The sequence below is a fragment of the Puntigrus tetrazona genome, chromosome 23 (genome assembly GCF_018831695.1).
Source record: "Puntigrus tetrazona isolate hp1 chromosome 23, ASM1883169v1, whole genome shotgun sequence".
NCBI lineage: Eukaryota > Metazoa > Chordata > Actinopteri > Cypriniformes > Cyprinidae > Puntigrus > Puntigrus tetrazona.
In genome coordinates, this window is record NC_056721.1 from 6,247,864 (window position 1) to 6,271,397 (window position 23,534).

The 23,534-nt window shown below is 37.4% G+C and overlaps 1 protein-coding gene across 2 annotated transcripts in view; it reads left to right on the plus strand.

Moving 5' to 3' along the window:
- cntn3a.2 (contactin 3a, tandem duplicate 2) overlaps positions 1 to 22,364 on the plus strand; it is a 67,590-nt gene extending 45,226 nt beyond the window's left edge. The window contains exons 12-23 of one of the 2 annotated variants that reach the window (XM_043225549.1): positions 848 to 1,017; positions 4,855 to 4,972; positions 6,939 to 7,097; positions 7,471 to 7,620; positions 8,769 to 8,839; positions 9,150 to 9,384; positions 11,315 to 11,424; positions 11,834 to 12,020; positions 13,567 to 13,679; positions 14,045 to 14,210; positions 17,432 to 17,561; positions 17,655 to 22,364. In XM_043225549.1, the coding sequence (XP_043081484.1) occupies positions 848 to 1,017; positions 4,855 to 4,972; positions 6,939 to 7,097; positions 7,471 to 7,620; positions 8,769 to 8,839; positions 9,150 to 9,384; positions 11,315 to 11,424; positions 11,834 to 12,020; positions 13,567 to 13,679; positions 14,045 to 14,210; positions 17,432 to 17,532 (1,580 nt within the window). In that variant the 3' untranslated portion in view covers positions 17,533 to 17,561; positions 17,655 to 22,364. Of the gene's footprint in view, positions 1 to 847; positions 1,018 to 4,854; positions 4,973 to 6,938; positions 7,098 to 7,470; positions 7,621 to 8,768; positions 8,840 to 9,149; positions 9,385 to 11,314; positions 11,425 to 11,833; positions 12,021 to 13,566; positions 13,680 to 14,044; positions 14,211 to 17,431 lie in introns of both variants that reach the window. The other variant, XM_043225550.1, reaches the window with a different exon arrangement.
- Positions 22,365 to 23,534: the final 1,170 nt, after the last annotated feature.

Consider the following 23,534-nt stretch of genomic DNA (forward strand, 5'->3'; position numbering starts at 1 on the left):
ATAGAATGCTGCATTTGCACTCTGGGTTTTGCTGAGATTACTAGATCGCAGTCTTTTACAGCGGATTCCACGCCAGCAGATTTGAATATGAATCTGAAATTCTGCATTAAGCAATGAAGCACTTGTAAAAACATCGATGTCATTAAAGGGGTCATATCGTTTGCATAGAAATTGATTTTCCCTTGATTATGTGAAATTTGAGAGAAGTTACACTATATATAGTTTTTTTCATTATTTTCAGAACATTATTTAACTAATTATTTTTTAACCCAAACGGACCTTATTTGTTTTCTTATGAAATGCGTATGCAAAGAGTGTGTTTAGTTTCCGTTCGCTTCTGTGGTATTAAATCAGCCTACGTCAAAAACAGAGAGAGCGAGCAAGAGTCTACTAAGCCTTTTTCCTTATACAGTAGATAAAGCTGCAGTGCCCTACCAAGAGGATAGAAGTAAAAATCCCATTCATTTCCTCCTTAGAGAAATTGGTTTTTAGTGATATTGTATAAACCTTTCAAGACAGACCTACTGTGAGCTCCAAGGTTGTTAATATACCTCTGTAGCAGTCGGTGGAAATACATCGCTGTGCTTCATCATGGGATTAGTAGTTCATTCATTGATAAGGACACAGTCTCCTACCTTTGTCTGCTACCGATTTTCAAATATTTTATTTTTGCTCTGAATTTTTCAGTCTTTTGTACCTGGAGCATTGATTTCAGGTTTTGCACGAATGTGACATTTCTCTTGTGAGATCGGGTTGAAATTGCGGCTCTTGGTTTAGAATTCATGTGTGCTTTGTTTACATTGATTGTTCTTTTAAATGAATCAAGCTTATGTGTGATTCGGAGCAGATCCCACACAAATCACCCAGGGTCCAGTGGACATGGAGATCATTGTTGGAGAGAGCATCGTCCTGCCCTGCCAGATCTCCTGCGACCCTGCTCTGGATGTTTCATTCTCCTGGGCCTTCAATGGGCAGCTCCTAAATAAACTAGACCAACATTATGAGCATGTGGGTGGGGTAAGTCATATTTTATTGGATATTCCTTCTGCCTATATGCTGTTAAACACCGTAGTACTGTGAAAAGAGTTTCAATAAATAAGCAGTTTCTTTAATATCTATTACCTCATTGGATTTCCCAGTTACAAATTGCTTGTTAATGCTGTATTATCACCGAAATCTTGTATTCAGTATTTTTGTCAGTTTGCTTTCTTTCAGTTATCACTTTTTCTATTTCTTTTTTTGTCACTGATTGATCGTAGGCCTTATTGATCTGTGCTTGTTCAAAAATAATTTTGGCAATGGTTCATAAGCGCAAATCAATGAGGCCTACAGTCAGTCGGTTTCAAATGAAACAAAAAAGCTGTGCTAATTGAAAGAGAGGAAGTTAAGAAATAGGTTAAGAAATTAATTTTTTCCAACAAAGGCACCAAATCCCCCCCAAAACAATAAAAAAATAAAATTGTTTGTGGAGGGTGTTGGGGGGTTGTTAAAAAATCCTCTTTTGGAAATTGCAAATATGGAAGACGATTTGTTTAAATATTTTAATTAAAATGGTAAAATTTTGCAATATTGAACGCTTATTACCTATGATTTTTCCCTCAATAAATTACTAATTTGCTACTTTTTAATAGTAAGGTAGTTCTTAAGTTTATATATTGCGTAGGATAAGAGATGTAGAATAAGGTCATGCAGAATAAAACATTAATATGTGCTTAATTAATACTAAAAATGGCTTAATGACTTTTAGTAATATGCATGCTAATGAGAGACTAGTTAAGAGACCTTAGAACAAAGCGTTACCTTTAAAATAAATGGCTTTGGTAATACTGTAGTATAGGGACCAATTCTCTATTAACTAGTTGCTTATTAGCGTGCCTATCATTAACATAATGACTGTTTATTAGTACTTATAAACTACATATTCTGCATTACATTTAACTTACTAATTATTAATAAGCAGCAAAATATTTTTAATAAGCGTTCACTGAGGCAAAAGTTTTTATGAATGGTTTGTTAAAATAAAGTGTGACCAAAACTTTGTTTTGGCTGATCATATGACTGAAATCCACATCTTAAATGTGAGTACAAATGATTTTAAACCGATAAAAAGTACTATTCATGTCTTGGTGTAAAACCTTTCTATTTTAGTGTATTTTTAATGTTTTGGTACCATACAGCTCTTACGGCAAATTAATTTATTATACTCATTACAAATGTCAGCTTCTGAAGGAGTAGATCCAGTCATTGCTGTATAAGGCTATTATACTCTGAGCCAGGCCTACTGTTAAAATGTGGAAGACTTGGCAGGGATCAATTCATCACTCTCTTTTTGAGGTTTTTAGCTGTTCCTTCCACTTGCTTAGCAGCCCACTACGTTCACTTTGAGCTCTTTTCCCTCCTCTTCACAGAATAAAAATCAATCCATCAAAGTTTTGCCTTCAAGGATCTCAAGTGTAATATCCTCATATGGCTTTTGAATGGTCAGATCTCATCTCAGATTGCTTTTCTCTGGGATGTAATGATGCCTTTCTAGAAATAGTAATGACTTTAAGGACTGAGAGAATGCCCTAATGAGGACTGACTGGTCAATATTGGATGTGCATGACTCAACTGAGCCATCCTTAAACAGATTCATTAATCACCACCCCCAGAACCATCAAAAAGATGACTTCTTTTTCAAATAAGGTTGCATATTTTAGAGAATTAAATGAGTTTGTTTTCTGCGGGTAGCAAAAGTGAAATAAAATTGATTTTGACTTTTATATAATTATGGTAATTCCGTCATAAATGTGAACAGAAAATGTGAAGGTTTTCAACATTTGGGACACACGCATTGGAAGCGCTCTCGTCTTCATTTAAGCCAGTGATTCTTATCAGTAATTATATTCCAGTTCTTATGAATTCTCCGATGCCACCCGTCTTGTAGGATTATCAGCATGAAGTTCACAGCTTGGATGAATTCATTTCCATAATGAAACTAAATTTGTAGCCTAATGTCCTTACTGCTGAAATCGCAGATTTACCTCTTGTTTGCCAACCACAATCTCCCCCTCAGATAAGAGCATACATCTTATCTCGTGTAATTTAATTGATTTCAAATCTAAGCGCTTTTTATTAAATTAGTAAAGTTGTCCGTGCCAAAGACTTCAGTGCTGCACAGACAATATCAACAACCAGGCCAGTCAGTGTCTATAAACAATGGCAATAAAGGATCCATTTTAGTAAATGGAAGACTTTTGACAGATGGGTGAATAAAGTAGGTATTAAGTGCACCCAATGATAGCGCTGTTTATTTGCATCTGCTGTCTGCATGGTTTTAACGACTTATTAAGACGTCAAATCAGGTAACATCATAAAATCACGTACAAAAGCAATGCTGCTTCTGAAGTAGGTGGGTTTTTGTACTGAAATGTACAGCTGTCAAGGATTATTTGAGAATTTTTTCATTACCTTCATTTCGTCACCTAATTTAATGCACTATATGCTATACCAAGTCTGCATTTATTTGATCAAAAGCACAGTAAAATTATGTAATGTTATTATCATATAAAATAGCCGTTTTCTATGTTAATATATTTTTTAAATGCATTTATTACTGTGACGAAAAGCTCAAACTTCACCATCATTACTCACCAATGTTACTTGCTTAACATTTCCTATACTGAAAACTATTTTTATGGAAATTGTGATGCATTTTAACAGGGATAAATTCTTTCAAGCAAAAGAAAGTTTCACACCATGCGTTTGAAATAGAACTAGAATTGTAACAATGCAAATGTCTTTATTGTTTCTGTTGATCAGTTGAATGTATACTTGCTGAGTGAAAGTATTCCTTTATTTAAATATTTAAAAAAAAATCTCACAGACCTCAAACTTTAGAACAATAGTGCAAGTCACGTAAATATATTTTCTTATTAGGCCTTTCTTTATAGAATGTTAATTTAATGCATACATAAATGCTTATGTTAAAAGTCTAAATGAAGAGCAATGGAGTGAAACAAAATGCTGGAGTCTTGCGTTCTTCAACGTTGTCTGCTCTTTTAAAAATTGTCTATTCAGTGCTTTCGCTCTCTGAATTAAATTGGATTCTTTTCTCAGCATATATTGATGCATGCAATTAATCAGCATATCAATTAATACGATTCAAAGTTTTAATCAGTTGACGGTCCTATTTTTCATATTAAGAATAAAAGTTGGTTTATCAGAAAGTACTTTACAATAATTAAGGTTAAGGTTATTACTTTATGCTACGGTATATGAGGATTCTGATGCTCTTTTTACTTGTTAATTACATGTATCATGCTGAATATAATTAGAAACATCTCTATTACTTTACCTGTTTTCTCAGCACTTCATTTATTTCCATGACAAAGCGCTTTAAAGTTCACCTACACTCTCACGAACAACTTTCTTCATCTTTATTAGATTAACAAAGGCGTTTAATTGTCACGTGTGGATTTAGTATTCATCACTTGTACGCTTTCGTATCTTAGGGTTTCGGCACACTGAATCCAATCACACCACCTCTTAAATGTGATTAAGCTCTAATTAGCCAATTAGCAAGTGAGTTTGGTAACTGGATTCAGTGCAGTGCTGAAGAAGCCTAAGGCTTGGCCAGAGGGAATGTTTATCCATGACGGACGTTTCAAACGTAGCAGCGAACAGCCTTTGCCAAAAGTCATCCATTAGCTGTGGAGTTGGGCCACATTTTCATTCCCAAACCCAGCAGGGTGTCTACACTTACTGAATCACTTGCTGGCAAACATAGAAAACAACTCACACATCTTCCTGTCGCTTTAAAGCCCCAGTTGATAGAGTGGATAGTAATGCGTATGTGTGTGTTTATATCTGTAGAGTACATCTGGAGATTTGATGATACGGAATATACAGCTCAAACACGCCGGAAAGTACGTCTGTGTGGTCGACACGGATGTTGAGAGTTTATCGGCGGCGGCTATTTTAATCGTGAAAGGTAAGAGAGAGCGACTGGGGGGGAGCTTCAAATGCTGGGTTTGGATGGAAAAGCTGATAGAAGGACACTCAAATGCTTTGATTGCTTTGCCAAGGAAATGTATCTGTCCGTTGAATTGATCTGTTATTACATGTTCCATTAGAGGTAATTAGAGGAACGTATCAAAGCAGTTTATCAAAGGCTACAAATGAGTTTTAGCGGGATCAATATCTTTCAATTGAAATTAGATTGACATGCCAACTTTTACTGCTGGAGCCTGTAATAATGTTTTATAAGAGCGTAGAAGCAGGGTATAAAATTAGCATCCCGCAAGCACAAAATGCCTGTAAAACTGGCTGTAGTGAACAAATAAAATCACTTTTAAAAGGGTCTGCATGCTTTTCAAGCAGGGGCCGGGCTCCGCTAGAGGGCCTCAGCAGGGGACCTCGGTAAATCCATGCTAAAGCCTCAAAACCTAATTATGAGATAACGAGGATCAAAGTTTGATTTCACCCATTTATTTTACTATGATTTTAATCGCCGACGTGGCTTTACTCAGTCAATATTAAAGAAATACAGTTCACATTTTCACAGAATGTTCTTTACCATATGAAGGATGATTTTATGAAGAAATCAGTAAATCGGAAAACAATTACTTTAGCTGGGATTTCACAAATGATAAAAAATTATAACACGCATAATTATCAGCTAAAACATATAAATATCAAGATATTTGTTATTTTAAGTCACTCCTGTTGTCTTGAAAAATCCAGAATAGACCGCTCCAGCCATGAACCTGGAAAAACTAATTTGCTGTGGTTTCCTATGGGTTTTTATAATGTTTTTTTTATTATTTACGGGTAAAACAAGGTCTGACAATACTTGAACGTTTCGATCTACACTACACACGCTGATCATTTGAATTTTGAAGCTGTCATGTTTATATATGATGTAATGTTTGGGCTTTTAGTGTATGTTCTTCATGATGTGCAACAAAACAAGTATAGTCAAGTTATATTTAACACCTTATTTTACTTATGAAAGCACCATTATAAAAACAAGAAAATCTAGAACGAACCCATGATCATTTAATCTTCCAGGTGTTGACGTTACAGGGAGTCAAAGTCTAAATATACATCTAAAAAAGTCATATAAATGAATGCCATCTCAAAACAACATTTTTCAGTAAATATCCGTTTTTGTAGTTCTGCTAAGCTCTAAAATATTTCATCAGGTGAGTTAGAAGTATTCTTATAAATCATCATTTACTGGAACTGGAAAAGGCATTGGGAACCCAGAAAAAAGCATTCAGCTCCTAAAACGTCTAGCAGTGTAATTTACAGAAACCACGAGTGTCTGGCATTTGAATATTACGCACAGTTGGGGGCCTTGGTTTAAAATGAATTATGTAAATGTTAGTCTGGCCAAAGATGGATGCAAACTCATTGCATTAAACCACCGAAACCACATATAAAGAAACAAATTCACAATTTGTCCTCATGTTTTCTCTTCAAGCGCCTTTTAGCTGAAAAACACTGTCTGATCTTACTATTGATGCTACAAGTGATACAATGACCTGCGCTGACAGAACCACTAAACATTATGCTCCATTTCTTTATATTTTCCCCCAAAGGAGTGTGATTTTGACAGAGGAAGACAACGCTCTGCACATTTATAATTGGAGGAACCAATTAAAGATGTGCAGAGGAAGGCCTGCTTGCAGCTTTTCAAAGAAGACATGCTGTAGCTGTTAAGAAAACAGCTCAAGCCTCTGAAAAGCTTTCCTATGACTCTCAAAGAGATCTAGTGTTCCCACAAAAGCAACAGCTTAAAATGTAATAACACCTTTTAGAGACTGGCCTTGTATCACAGCTTAGCGGGGCGATAAGCGGAGAGCTTCCTGGCAGGGGGTGAGCAAGGTTAGATGTCAGTGAAGGTAACTTCATTTCTAATTGCTAATTCGCTGCTAATTGTCTGATTGAATCAGGTCCCCCAGGAGCTCCAGATGGTGTAACAGTGGAGGAGATCACAGACAGCACGGCTCAGCTTTCTTGGAGACCTGGCCAGGATAACGGCAGCCCCATCACAAGCTATATCATCCAGGCCAAGACAGCTTTCACAGTGGGCTGGCAAGCGGTGAACACGGGTAACAATACAGGATTAGCTAAAGCTAGTCAAGCGGAGCATCAATTCAGCGAGAGACTGAAATTACCATAGCACGTCTCATGTGCTTTTAAGAAAGAAGCTTATGCTCGCTTTGAGTGCATATAAGGACCTCTAAGTACTAACGCAAAACGACTTAATCTGGTCTCTTGCCCTGCCGCTTGATTCCGAATTCAGTCAAACAACATCCCACCCAGACAGAGACATGGAATTGAACAATTTTTTTATGCTTTGTGACATTTCCGGCTTACTGTAAACATTGGCTCAAAATTGGGCTCCTGTTGTTGACTCTCATGGTGCTGCCAGGTAATCCAGGTATTTTCTGTTAAACCGCGGCTTTTCTGTTTTGCTATCAGTCCCGGGGGTGATTGATGGGAACACCTTGACGGCGACGGTGGTGGATCTGAACGCATGGGTGGAGTATGAGTTCAGAGTGCTGGCCAGAAATAGCGTTGGCGTGGGTGAACCGAGTCCTGCTTCTCTTAAAACTAGAACTGAAGATTCAGGTGAGTCACCAACGGTGTTAATTATACACAAGCTTTTAACTAAAAGTGAAATCAGAAAGTGTCTCATTTAAATAGTCTTTTTTATCATATAATAGTCATTCGTTACAAGCTATTTTAGTTTAATCTAATCTTAGTCAATGAAAATTACATTTGACTTTAGAGAGAAAAAAATGTATAGCATATAGATTCTAATACATTTCATAGCTTGGGGCCGCTCAGGTTTTTGAATGTTTTTGAAAATAATCCTCTTACCCACATGAAGGACGCATGTGTTTGATTGAAAATACAGTAAAAATAGTAATATAGTAAGAATCTTTACTATTAAAATGTCAGAAATGCCAAAAATAAATAAAAATAAAAATAATTACATTTAGGTTTGGGCCCTGTTGTTAATTGTAACTTTCTAGTAATGTAAAAAGGTTCCCTATCATTTAGAGCATGAGCTGAAGGGTAGATTTTTATTATAATATATAAATATATTATAATTGAATATATTTAAAGAAAGGCAATAATTGTTATCAACTGTATTAATGCGTTTAAAAAAAGCATCAACAAAAAGCTATATTTTACAGACAGAACAGCTCTGCGTACTCTAGATCTGATAGAAGCATGGCAAACTTTGGCAAGCTCAGTGATAATTTCATCCTCAAAATTTACGCAATTCTCATCACATTAGCCAGCCAATCAGAACACAGCTTGCCAGATCGAGAAAGCGCAATCCAGTTTTGTGTGCGGTATGCATCAGATGGTCAGTAAGTGACTGTAGGCGGCCCGTGGGCGTGCTGTCTGAGGTTGAATCTACTAATGCTCAAGTGCCCATATTCTTCAAACGTCCCATGATGAAGAGATACAATTTCGGTGCTCAAGTGCCTCTTTGTATATTATAGAACAAATTCTTCGAGCATTACTGTTGAGAGACTCTTGGCAAATGGTGAAATTCACTAGAAACAAAGCCAGTTAACTGAGACGCTGCCCACAGAATCTTTTAAAAGCAGTTGCTAAGGGACCGGAGCTTTGTTTCATTTGATACTTGATAATAAGGCTTTGAGTAAAAGAAAAAGAAAAGAAACAATGAGGAAGGCAGATGCTGCATCCATCCGCTATACTGAAAAGATGGCCGCTTTTTCTTTGTTTTTTTCTCTACGCAGTTCCTGACACGGCCCCCACCGATGTCGGAGGTGGGGGTGGCTCCAAGTCAGAGCTAGTAATAACATGGGAGGTAAGTCATCTGTCTATATTATCACTCCCTCTGTGCGAGGTAATAGTTTTGGCTAATTAAATGGAATTGAATGGGGGTGTTTATTACCTCAGTCAAAGCCAAGCCTGTTTTCCATCTGGGCCCTTTACTCCCGTAATGGCATTCAATTCAAATTTGGTTGTATATTAGAAAGCGGTTCATTTACACTCTCAAGAGGTTGCATCGCTTTTTGAAAACTGTGTGGGATTTTGGAAAGGCGCTGGGTGTGAACCTGAGGCTGGATCTGGTCTGTATGTTTTAATATCACTATAGTTTCTTGTTTCCCTCCCAGCCTGTGCCTGAAGACCTGCAAAACGGGGATGGTTTCGGCTACATCATCGCTTTCCGGCCGCTGGGCGAGGTCAACTGGACGCACGCCGTCACCTCCGTACCGTCCCAGTCGCGTTACGTGTACAGGAACGAGAGCATCCCGCCCTTCTCTCCATTTAGCGTCAAAGTGGGTGCCTACAACACCAAAGGCCAGGGACCATTCAGCCCCGTTACCATTGTGTACTCGGCTGAGAACGGTGAGACTGTCGATCGAATTATGAGCAGCAAACAAAAGCTTACCTTTTCAGTCACTTACAGTGTTTTCAATGGATTTTTCTTTTTGCCATGTATTTATTCTACTATTGTAAGGTGCATAAAACATTAAAAGAACAGGAATTGATCCCTTTACCACCAGCACTGTATTATGTGCAGCACTGAAAGAACACTGCTCATTTTATAAGAGATGGTCAAAAATAAGATACCGTAGGATATAGATTCAGATTAAATAATGTTATATCACTTTATGGGTTTCTTCAATGCTGTCGCTTGTAGTTTTCTGTTCTTTTAGCAGTAATTTGCGCTTTTTTAACAGGAAATATTTGCTAAATGTCTGTGAATCCATGACGCAGTTTCCTTTTTTTAGTAACTACAAAGTAAAGCATGTACTATAATGACTGTATGTGATGCTGTGTTGTAAATGTCAGGTGGTTTTAGCTCTGGAATCTCATGCTCGGCAGTGTGGGAATCTTTCAGCTAGTTAGGATGGGTTTGAGATGAGCTATTACAGCGTGGAGTGACGTGCAGACAGCAGCGTGTCAGGAAGCTACCGCATTAATTGAATTCCTGTACAGATAATGTTCCTTTATGTCACTCAACTATCCTATTAAAGTAAAGGCTAGTAATTTAGCAGTTTAGAGACAAAAGATTTTGCATCAGTCAAATTATTTTTCATCAGCCTCTGATTTGTGCAGATTATGCTTTTCTTTTTTTCTCTCTTCATCTTGTCTCTTCTCTTCTAGACTTGTCTCTTTCCTCCGTGTCTTTTTTTTATTTCATCTCTTCACTTTCAGTAGTTCTGTCTCATTTACATTCTTCCATTGTCTTTTCTACTTGTCTATTCTCTTTCAATCCTGTCTCATTTTGGTCTTCTCTGCTCGTAGTTGTGACTCTTCTCAAGCAGTTTTTTTTCAGTTTTATCTCGTCTCTTGTCTATCTTGTTTTAGCGTTGTTTTATGTAATTATTTTTATTTATTTTTTTCTCTTTTCTTTGAGTCTAGTTTCAGCTACTTCTTGTTGCATCCTTTTCTTCTTATCTCGTCTTCTCATTTTATTCTCATTTATTCTCTTTCAGTTTGGCCTTGGTACATCCATCTTTGATGCATCTTTTTTTCTTCTTGTCTACTCTTTCAATCTTGTCACATCTTGGTCTTCGCTCCTCATGGTCTTCTCTTTTCTCAATCTGTCTCATCTAATCTCTTCTCTTTGAGTGATTTTTAATCTTCTCTTTCCTCTTTTTTTCTTTTTTTTTCCTTTTACTCTCGTTTCATCTTTTCTGTTGCATCCTAGTCTCTTCCCTTCTCTTCTTCTCATTTTTTTCTGCTCTCTTCTCTTTCCTTTCAGTCTCTTTTCAACTTCTCCATGTTGCGTGCTAGTTCTTGTCTTTTTTTTCAATAATCTCTTCTTTTCTCTTTGCTTAATTGTTTTTGTCATCTTCACTCTTTTTGTCTCATCTCACCTCTTTCAAGTTTGTCTCTTCATTGTATCTATTTTCTCCTCTTGTTTCTTCTTGTCCTGTTTTACATATGTTTACTTCTTCTTGTTTTCTCTTTTTGTTCTAATTTTGGTTTCTCTCCTTGTTCCATCCATGTTCTTCTCTTACCTTTTCTCGCCTCTCTCTTCTCTACTCTTCTCTCATCTTGATTAATTTCTTCTCACAGCTTTGTCTCATTTACATCTCTCTTCACTGCATCCCCTTCTTATCTCTATTCTTTCAGTCACGTATTCATCTTCTCATTGTCTCATTTTGTTTCATCTCAATTCTTCTCTTTTAGTCATGTCTCATTCGTCTTATTTTGGCTCTTCTTTTCTCATATTTCCTTATCTTTTTTCTTCTCCTTTGTTCTCATCTCTTTGCTTCTCTTCTGTCTTTATGTATTCATCTTTTTCTCTTTTTATCTTTTCTCTCAGAGCCCAGTGGCGTTCCAGACGGCGTGTGGGCCAGAAGCATTTCTGCCACTGAAATTGAAGTGAGCTGGCACATTCTCAGCGCTTCCCCAGAAAGAGTGTTGGGCTATGAGGTGCGTCCCTTCTTCTAAATGGAAATGACTCTCTGTCCGGTTTTGAAATGCACCGTGGGTTCTGTCAGAGCCTGTCATCTCCCACGCTGCACCTCAAAGTTCCCTCTGTACCCATGGAAACGCTCCATTTGGAAATAAGAATAGGGTACCCTGTTCTTACCGTATGCATAGGAGGCCCTCTCTGCCGCATGGGCGAAATGGCTTTTCTTCATCCTTTTTAAGGACACAGAGAACACATTACATATTCCTCTGCAAAACTCTTCATCCATGTCACCCCAAACCCGCTGTTTGGAAAAAGTGAAATACTCCTGTATAATAATTTTCCTGCACTGAACATAACGGCACCGTAGCATTATATCCGTGATGGATCCCACAGGCTGTGTTTTCTCTCCATTGCTCTTGAAAACAGGTGGTGTACTGGGAGGACGATACAAAACCAGAGACCATGGGCAAAGTCAGAGTGTCTGCCAATCAGAACAAGGTTAACATCAGCGGGCTGAGAGGATACACTCAGTATTTCCTGACAGTGAGCGCTTTCAACACAGCAGGAACTGGCCCACTGTCTCCCACCATCAACGTGACCACCAAGAAGTCCCGTAAGTATACGCTTGTTAAAATTCAGGCATTGCCACTGCAGGTATATAAAACTAATTATTTCTTTTTAGGTTTTTTTGTCTAATTTTCATATTTGGACTTTGTGAAAATAAAGTAGAATTGTGTTTTTAATATTTAAATTGGATAAAGACACCTGTCATTTGATATACTCTACTGTTAAAGTTTTTTTTAATGTTTTTGATCAAAAACACAGTAACAATCTGTAGTATTGTGGAAAAATAAAGCTCTGATTTTAATGTGTGTTCAAATGCCGCTTATTCCTGTGACGGAACAGCTGAATTTTCCTCAACCATTACTCCTGTCTTCAGTGTCACGTTAATGGAAAGCATGTATTTGAAATGGAAATTTCTGTAACATTATAAATATATTTGCTGTCACTTTTGTTGTGTGGCTTTGCTAAATGTAAAAGTAAAGAAAAAGAAAGATTTAAAGAATTATTGGTTATAAGAGTCTGTCATCACAGTCATCATTTTAAAACTCATTTGGGAAAAAATATTTAAATAACGGTTCATGCTGCTCATTCTCAAAGTACCCAGGTAGTCCTTGAAGGAATAGTTCACCCAAAAATTTTTTTTTCTTTTTTCTTTCGGACAATCACAGTTGTTCAAAAATGCATCCTGACTCTTCCAAGCTTGGTAATGCTGGTGGATAGTGGCTATTATTTTGAAGCTCCAAAAAGCGCAAATATCAGTTGTAAAACTAACCCATACGTATGTGCGTTCATGACAGTGTCGGGTTTCAGCTTCTTGGCTGACCTCCGACTCAACATATGGTGTAAGAATAAACGAATGAGGATAGAGCAATTTACGGCAGCAACGAATGCGAGGATGAGGATTTCACTATAAGAATGAATGTGGCGTGCATCATACATCATACTAGAGTCAGAAGTCAGCCGGAACTCACCTCGCTCTTGCATACAGCCGGAAGTCAGCAATGTGTTATAATGAGTTTATTTAATTTTAAAAATCTAAATGTTTTTAATACAAAAACTTATCGACCTGCTTCAGAAGATATGTGTTCACCCCTCGGAGGCGTATGGGTTAGTTTTACGATGGATATGTGCATTTTTTGAAGCTTCAAAATAATAGCCACTATCCACAAGCATTACCAAGCATGAAAGAGCCCGGATAATATTTAAAACAACTCTGACTGTGTTCGTCTGAAAGAAGAAAGTCATATACACCTAGGATGGCTTGGAGGGGAGTAAATTATTTTCATTTTTGGGTGAATTATTCCTTGTTAACTTTCATACCACATATTCATATGACCTCATATGACTGGGGATATAACATGAAAAGCATATGGAAAAGAGCAGTGTGAACATTCTACTGAATGTTTCCTTTTGTGTTTCACAGAAGAAAAGAATGTCATACGCGCTTAAAATGACAGAACTGGCTTTTCTAATTCTAGAACTGTCCATTTAGTGTAATACATTATGATTTTATGAACAAACAGACAGCCAGGCACCTCTCCTTGCTTTCCGATGTCGTCACATGTACAGTAATTAATAGCAGTGTTTCCTCTTAGCACCCGGGCAGCCACCTTTGAACGTGGAGTGGAATCTGATTGGCTCTAAGCTCACTGTTCACTGGGAGCCTGTCATTTCTCTGGAGATGGAGTCAGATGTTACCGGGTATCAGGTAAGTGCTTCCCAGCAATGTAAACCTCAAAGCCAAACTTTAGGGCATTATCTTCACATAATCACATTAGCTCGTTCTATTCCTGTGAGCATTTAGGAAACCACTACATTAAAGTGCTTATATTATTTCTCATGTTGGACGATTACCCACCTTAGTGGTAACGGAGATTAAAAATAAAACTAATTTATACCACAGGTCTAAAAAATATGTGCTGTACAGTATAGCAAAAACACCAGGTGTGCTAATAAACACTACTGTTCCCCACCGTGTATGATAATTTGATTCTCCTTCCTTTATCGACTAAAATAGCTTGCGCTGAATAAATCTAAGTGGTTGTTAGCACCTCTCTCATTTGTTCTCTCCAGGTGTCTTACAGAAGGAACCGGCATAAAGAAATTAACACAATAACAACAAATCTGACCTCAGTGGAGCTCACGCTACCTGCAGATGATGATTACATCATTCAGATACGGGCGCTGAGTGACGGAGGAGAAGGGATGCCAACCGAACCCATCAATATACATAAACTTAGTAAGAGCACACTTTTTTTATTTGATGCATTTGTGTTGTGATCTCCTGAAATATGTATTTTTTTATCCAGTGTACACTATCATGCAAGGTTTGGGATCAGTAATAAGAATATGCACTTTAATTTTGGAAGAAAGAAAAAAAAACTTATAAATACTGCTTGTTTGAACATCGTTCATCAAAATATTGTAGAAAAATAGGTTTGCACAAAATAATTAAGCAGCATAAACACCTAGTTCTTTGATGAAACTCTAGATGGTGCTTTCTGATACTTTGGTGCTTTCATAACGTAACCGATGATATTCACTGCATTAATCTACTAAGCACAAGCTGACTAGTTCATGTTTCATACGAAGGCAGTGAACTTACTGCTTTACATTTAACCGGTGGGTTAGTATTCAATAGAGCAGTTTGTTCCTCTGAAACCCTCCTCCTTCCCCAGCTCCACCTGTATGGATCTGCTATGGGTTATCGTATATATACTTTTAGTGCAGCAGCAGTGTGTCTTAAATACTCACAGCACCATATCACTGTATGCATTGGCAGCAGCATTGCTCGCAGCATTCAAAACGTTCAAAATACGGACCCCAGACTTTTAAATGATAGCGTAAATTCATGTTTCTGTAACATTTAGAGAGCTTCCAGGTTACATATACCATATGCACCAAATTTAAAATAATGGCTGATATTGCAATCTTACTTTTTTAAAGATTCATTTTACTGTAAAAAATAATAATAATAATAATAATTGTTACAATAGGGCAACAACAATGTCATAATGTGCTCCACCTTTCAAACACCTTTCCTTTTTTTGCTGACGCTACTTAGGTTGCATAGGATATTGAATAATGTTAACCGATAGCGAAATATTTGGAATGTAACATTACTTCCATTTATATTGTGTCCCTAATACCTGTGTATTTACATAGTAACTAGATGTGTACGTAGTATGTAACCACATATTGATACGTAGTATCTACAGCTCTAATGTGTACAAATGTGTAACAGGAATAACAACACTTTTTGGCAAAGAAAGTGGGTAACACTTTATTTTAAGGTGTCATAATACCGAGGAATTGCCTAATTAGGTACTTAGTAACTATTGTACTTACATGAAATAAAACATGCTGTTGTTACAAAATGTAGTTATATGATTCCTGTCACACAAACAAAGTTAAAAAAGTGTCCTGTTACGCATTTGTACTTACACGTACCATTCTGGGGGTTGTAACATATATGTAGTTACAACATTAGAACTGTAGATACTCTGTACCAATGTGTACTTACACTGTGGTTACATACTACGTACACAGTTAGTTACTATGTAAATACACGGGTATCAGGGACACTTCATATAAACTTATTCCATCTATTTCTTCCTGTGAACCGGCTGTGAACAGTAATGACACTGAGAGGGTAATGAGGCAATCGCAGTGCTGTAAAGTCACTTCTTATATTTGCTGATTACCCTTCAGGTCCTTTACGAAGCTCAATGGGGAGGCCAAAACATGCTTCCATCCTGGCGTTTCTGTTGGACATTGTTACTTTATAAAAAGCAGGGATTTATGAATCCGACTTTATCAGTTGTCAGCTCATTTATTTCACTTCTCCATCCTTACATAATATTACATTTCCGTAGGTGAGTTAAACCTGCAGGCACGTACAAAGCGTATCCAAAGCCCGTGATGTAAAAGATAAATATTCAGTGCCAAAGGGATATTAAACACACAGGCCCCTATAAAATAAACAATGCACAGTTGACCTCATAATGTTCTCCTCCTGTTCCCCCGAGTGAACGGCGCAGGTGCAGTTTGCAGCGTAGATGCTCTCTTACTGCAGCCCACAGAGTTTAATGCGCCTCTCTAAATGAGTTCTCACTGATTTGATGTGTCCTCCTCGTACACCTTTTATTCTCCACTGGGCTAAGCAGTCTGATCTTTATTAACTAGCCCAAGCTCTTGCCATCTATCTCTGCCCGTTGGTCTCCGCTCCCCCATGGATACAACGTCACAGGCTGATGCAACTGCAAGGGACAACTGTTCTCTGTGGCTTATTGTTCACATTTTTCATCTAATGGCCTGCAATATCTCGTTTTCAAGAAAAAGCCCTGACTCTTTTCCTTTGTTAATATTGGAAATTATTAGCTGTGCCGATAGCAAGGTTTTACAACCTGCTTTAGTGTTAATTAGTTTAATTTAAACTGGAAAAAACTGCTCAGTGAGCATCTGCTAGACCTCAGTGAAAATGCAACTGCTTTTACTCTAATTCTGATCAAATAAATATTTGTTGGATGTAAGATACTTGGTCCAAATGAAGCGTATGACATTAAGGATGTGGATGAGCTTGAGCTTGATTCTTTATCAGTAAATGGGTGCCGTCAGGTTGAGAGTCCAAATGGCTGATAAAAACATCACAGTTGTTCACAAGAAATCCACAGTCATCTGGACTGTTTTTGGTTGTAAGTGCTGTTTGATCCGGTGCATATTTCTCTCCTGATCCAGACTAGACAACCGTTTCACTGGAGAAAGCAATATTATGGATAAAGCGCTCATATTTTAGCCAGAAGCAATGGTTTTAAATTAAAATTGTAAATTTTAGACTCTTATTCTGATGGCACCCATTTACTGCAGAGGATCCATTGGTGATTTAATGCTACATTTTTCTAAATCTGTTCAGGTGAAGAATCAAACTACTTTGCATTTTGAATTATTGGAAGCTATTGCTGCCAAACAAAAACAACATAAAATAGAAAGTGCAAAAACAATAATTTTACAAAAAAATGTAATTAAAAGGTTTTTTTTTTGTTTTTTTTTTTTTTTAAGAATTACTTCATAACTCTTACTGTTATAATGCTCATTTAAATATCAGTGTAACGGAAGGAAAAATGTTATATAATACTTTTTTCAGTCATTGTTGTAAAACTATTGAAAACTATTAGCTGTGCCAATAGCAAGGTTTAACCTGTTTTATCATTAATTAGTTAGTGATATAAACTGGAAAAACTGCACAGTGAACATCTACTGGAAGTCGATGCAAATCATCTTAGAGCACAAGACTGTCCACCACCAGATGTAGAGCTAAACACTGATAAAGCCATAATTTCATCCTTCAATTCCCAACGATGCCTTCCTTTATTGCTCTTATATTGCTCCCAGTCTATTTTTACTCATCAATTACAAGTTAATAAGCTTCAGCACCTATAAGTCCTGTTCTCCATGTTCCAGGTATGAGCGTACGAGGGTCCAGAGCCTGGCGACCCAACACCATCCCGGTCTCCTTGCTTTCTATCATCGCGTTATCGACACTAAAACCGGCTTTGTGTTAACGTCCGAAGAATCGAACATCCCCTGACCGGTATGATTGCCTGCACTCTTCCTCGCTCTGCAGCCACTGGAGAGGTGCACCAAAACACTTCTGAAGAGAGATTATTGATCTATCTCTCCATAGTTATCTGAGGCAATGCCCGGCGAGGCCTTCAAGGAGCGTAACGGGAAAACGTCAGCGTCACGGTGGTCAGATTTCATGTGCATGTGTTATGTACTGTGTATCATTGTGTCCTTGCAAGTGATCCGAGACCCTAACAAGGTTTCAACCGAAGGGTTTTGAAGAGTATCGGTGTACGAGGAGGGATGAGTCATGTTACTGCACTAAGATTTCATCTTCTCATTGATCCGTCGAAACAAATGCCTTACTTCCATGTACATGCCAAAGTAGTTAACATCCTTTTACTTCTTACTAAGCTACTGTTTGTTAAAGTTGTGATTTGTTTTGTAGATCACATCATTAATTGAAGGATTAGTTCACCCAAAATCATTTACACACCCCCATGTTGTTGTCATGTGACTTTAAAGAACAATCGCGTGCAATTACAACGAATGGAGAAAGAGGCAGATTCGTTTGTTTCTTAATCGAAACAATATTTTGGGGGAAATGTAACATTGTGTCACTTTTTCACCAATGGATGCTCTGCAGTGAATGGGTGCCGTAAGAATAAGAGTCCAAACAGCTGATAAAAACATCACAATAATCAAAGTAGTCAACACAACTATGGCATTTTAACTTTTAAAGCTATATTGAGAGCTATTTTGTAGATCTTAAAAACACCTTACAGGTGGATTTGTTTATTACAAATGCTCAGCTCTTAACACAAGACAAATCTGATAAACCGGAGTCACGTGGATTAGTTATTGTGTTTTTCATCAGCTGTTTTGACGGCACCCATTCACTACATTGGTGAGCAAGTGACGTAATGATACATTGCTCCAAATCTGTCTTTAGGAAGAAACAAACTCGTCTGACCTGAGAATAATTACATTTACAGCAAATTAACATTTTTGAAGTCACAAAAGAGCTATAAATATATCATAAATGCAGTGCATACTTGTTTGCCGTGTCACCTCTAACAAATTCACGTGAGGATTTTATGCGAGAAGCAAGCCAAAAAATTCAACTTTCGTGTTTCAATGAAAAAAGAAAGACGTTTGGAACAACATGAGGGTGAGTAAATAATGACAGAAGGCTCATATTTTGTGTGTGAATGATCCCTTTAAGCTGTTTGTTATACTTGTGATTCTGTAATGGTATTATTAATTAACATTTAGCCTTTGCTTATTAGTTTAGTTATTTGTTCAAGAGTTGTCTCTGTGCCTTATCTATGTTTTAGCACACAGTAGGCTTGTATTTGTTTGCTCCAGGCACCATGTTGCAGCTACAAGCCTCAAGTATTCATGATTGTCGAAGCGCTACAGTACATTCACAGGTTTTGTGACAACAAGATCTACTGTGTTAACACTAGGAGAGGTTATGGGTAAATCTGCGTACGCTCACAACCATAAACTGATGATATCAAATGATGGTGACACGAGGGAACTTTTATAAATATGCTAGGGACGCTCACAGTTAAAAATTTGATTAAGCATTTAGACAGTTATTGCAGTCATAAAGATTTGGTTCAATAAAAAATAATTTAATCATTTTTGATGATCAAAAATGCACTGTTTTAGTAATAAGGGGTGAAAACGTAATTTTGAGACGAGCAACCAATTATTGCAGTTTGAGAGATGTTAGATTTTCTTTCCTCTCTAACAGAAATCCTGGAGTGCTAAAGTTACATTTTAATGACCTTTTTCTTAGCATCACTTAATTATCCCTTGTGAAAAAGAAACGTTCTAAATTGTATTCAATTTGCACTCGTGGTGTACTTTCAGTCTTAAAAAGTACTTGCAGATAATATTAATGATAAAAGGCCACTTTAGTGTATTCACTTTAATGATTTTTTTTTTTACTTTTTACATTGTGAAGTTAAAACAAGTACATTGTTTAAATAATATTTTGTCGTACTAGTACACTTTTTTTTTACGTGTTGACATGCATTAAAGCGCTTGCAAAGAACTTGATTAGTGTAAGTGTAATGTGTCAAGATTACGTAGTTAATAGATTGAGTTATTGCAAAAGTGTAATTGCAGATATATTATTATATATTATTGAAATAAATGACAAACAAGTTTCAATAGAACTGACATTTTTTTAAGTTACCTTAAAAGCTTACCAGCACACACTATCCACTTTAACAGCATTTCAAAGACAAAATAATTATGAAAGTATATTATTTTCATGAGTAGTTTTGAGTGTACTTCTTTTTCACAAGGGATGGCTCAAGTATTATCTTTTTTTTGTCTCTTTTTGGTTTGGAAAAACTAAAAACTAGTCTCCTGTACATGAGTGTTTTTAATAGCTTTGCCATTTTCAGGTACAGCAAAGTGAGCTTGATAGGACGGGTTTAATGTATTAATGATCTGTTAAGCACTACAGCATAAGCTCAGAATACGTTCTTGGCCCGTTTTAACTTGTTTTATTGTATGTAACAACGAATTAGATGTCAGCTAGTGTTTTTTTTTCTTTGCCCTTGGTTTATCTGCGCACTGTTAGATCCGGGCAAGCATATTCGGTCTGCTGCCGGTGTTTCTTCACACGGCAGAGTATGCAAATAGCGTTGTGTCGCCCGTTGCTTTTAGTACAGATAGTACAGATATCAGCGCATCCCTAGTTTTAGTTCTTATTCGTTTTAAAGGGGCGGGCAGCGACGGATACTGCACACATCTGCTGTATCTCCAACCAGAAATGCTGATTTGTCTCTAAAAGCCACTTGTGTTTGTTTTTTGGCCATGTACATCGTGACTTGTTCTCCTGTGACTGTTAAAAGTTATGGTACTTTATGTATTTTTGTTTAGATAAATAGTTAGTTTTATTTGTCACTATTTCGCTGTGCTGGACTGCGGCGCAGATTCTAGGCCACTCACCAGATGCTCCTCAGGGCCTTTATCAGCTGAATCAGATGTGTTTAGGAAAGTTCGGGGCAAAAAAACTGCTTACCCAGTAGCGCTCCAATTGCTTTAGACTCTTTCAGTTCCGGTAATTAAAGAAATAGTTCACCTAAAAATGAAAAATTGCTGACCATTTACTCACCCCCTCACATCATCCAAAACATATATGAGATTTCTTCATCTAAGCAGATTTGGAGAAATGTAGCATTACGCCACTGGCTCACCAATGGATGCTCTGCAGTGAATGGGTGCCGTCAGAATGAGAGCCCGAACAGCTGATAAAAGCATCACAGGTAATTCACACAACTGCAGTTTATCGATTATCATCTTGTATTACTTGTGAATCGTCGTCCCTGTCTGACGGCACCCATTGCCTGCAATGTATTATAAGTAATATAATGCTACATTTGATGAAGAAACAAACTCATCTACTTCTTGGATGGCCCAAAGGGTGAGTACATTCTCAGCATTTAACTATTCCTTTATGCTTGTGTATTGCAATCCTAAAATAAAAAAAATGGCCTAAATCATTGCTGTCGAAAGATATAAACACAAGAACGCAGTAAAACTGGCCTGAAAGCACCATTATTTGACTGATCCCTACCACGATGTAGGAGCCATTAAACCGTGCTAATAAATTACAGTGTGCCCCGCGGTGGCTTTTGACCAAATCTGCAAGGGAATAAATGTTATAAGCAGAGGCGAAGACAAGATGGATGAGAGATGAACAGCGTGGCGAGCTATATCAGGACTGTCCAGACAGCTGACGAGGAGCAGCTTCGCTTTTTTGTTCTTTTGTTTCTCCTCGCGAAAAGGGACGCGGCCACCTTTCTGTGTCATTTTAGGATGACCGCACTCAAAGGGCCTTTGTACGACTCTCACTTACGCACATTTGAGGAGACTCCAGGGCGTTGTTCAAGGCCGCCCGCACACTCGGCCTTGGTTGTGAATTGTAAGGTCAAACAGGAAGCAGTCAGAAGTGAGAGTAAATGAAAATGCTCTCTGAGTGAGAAAAGTCGCATTGTCCCTACAGACTTGCCGTACAATATAGATGTCACATCAAACTCTGTTGAAGCTCTTGGATGTTTTTTGTGTCCGGGATGAAGGCTGCTGCATGATTTTGATTTAACCTTTGATAATGGCTGCTGACATTTAGGTGCCTGTTGGGACTTGTGTATTTTGTTCTGGATTGTCAGCCCATTTTGTGAATATTATTCATATTTTCTATGGAGTTGCGTCAGAGTACTTCATCTGAGATCCTTAAGTGCTTATTATAAATGTAAAAAACAAAAACAAAAAAAAAATCATTGGTTTATGTGATTGCTTCTGAAAAAGGTAAAAAAAAAAAAGTGTTTTGTATTTCGTAAATATTGTTTCGTTGTTTCAGTTTTTATTAACTTGTAATGGCTTTTTTTTTTGTTAAAGGTCAAGTGTTGTCCTTTAAAACTAAAGTAATTTGATTATGGCTGTCACAGATTGATTTGTGGAAAGATTATGTAGTGGAATGCGAGATGATATTTCGTTCCTCTTTGGTTGAAATGTCGACGAGATCAAGATTAACTTGTGTTTTTTGCGTGTTAGATTCAAATAGATCCACCTTCCTTAATACATGTAACAACACTTGACCTAATGTTTTGATATTTCTGTATTAATACATTGTTCACTGAATACATCTCTGTGAGATGATGTCCTGGAGCTCAATACCGTTTTCATATTGAAAAGAACTGGACTGTGTATAGTAAAGCTGTGCATGTTGATTGTTTAATGTGTGTACATTTTCTAAAGCAAATTTAATAAAACATCTTACTGGAGATTTACCTCCATAATGCCACGGTACCGGGTCCCTTTTATTCTGATCTATTTTTGCGTCACGCTTCACTAACCCTCCTCCTTCCCCAGCTCCACCTGTATAGCTCTGCTTCGAGGTACGTGGTTATATTTCTGTATTCTATGGCGATAGCATGTCTCTGTACCGTATACACTTTTTTTTATACCTTTGCACCTTAATATACCACAAATATGATTCCTCCACATAAAGCTTTACCAAGTTTGCTCAGTGCCTAATACGATCACTTTGCCTTCCGTAACACCGAAATCAAATCAAGCCCAAAAGCCACGGACAAACTATAGCATTATCAGCTCTTATAAGTGTACAAGAGTTTCACCCTAATTAAATTACAAATGTCAAAATAGTGCACGCTTTCCAAAATTAGCCCTTTTTGTAAGGGGAAATAGTTTCGCGCAAGCTATTTAACTGTGCTTAATATTGAAACACCTGTCACAAAAGATGAATTATGATAATCGGCCCTTGCAAGTTTGTCCTTTGTCCTATTGTTCCACTATTAAACCGGTTAGAAATAATGCATTGGCTGTTTAGGCTTGTTACATGACTAATAGGTTTCAGTGAAACTGCACTATTCATCTTAGCAGTTCACTGACAGCCTCTAACCCAGGGGTGTCACACTCATTTTAGATCAATAGCCAGACTGGATTAAACCCTTTTTTTTTTTTTTTTTTTAACCTAGTGTGCCCATGCTGTACTCGGTCTCAGTGGAGGCTTGTAAACAATTAGGAAATTAGCTTAATGCCATTTTTTTCTTGTACGCGCCGTGTTTGGTCAAATGATCCTGGCTGTTACGGGACGGTCTCGTTACCCACTGATCCAGTTTCAGATTAATAGCACGATATAACACCGCTGCTCTGACCTGAATTAACAGCAGATTTTGATTATAGGGCATGCGAGAGGATAACTGAACCCTGAAATGCAAAGCACACGCAGGTCATTTCTGATGAGTTTCATGCATTATAGTGGTTCTGGGTGAGAAGAAGAAGAGATCATTTTTGCCTTTTCGTTGCGAAATGTCTAGCATGCATCATCTCTTAAACATCTTTACTACCAGCAACTTGATTGGGACTGATGCGGTTAGACTAAGTTACTTAAAGGCTAATAACACCCATGCTGTATCATTTTCATGGCGGCATGCGATGAAAACGACTGTGAATG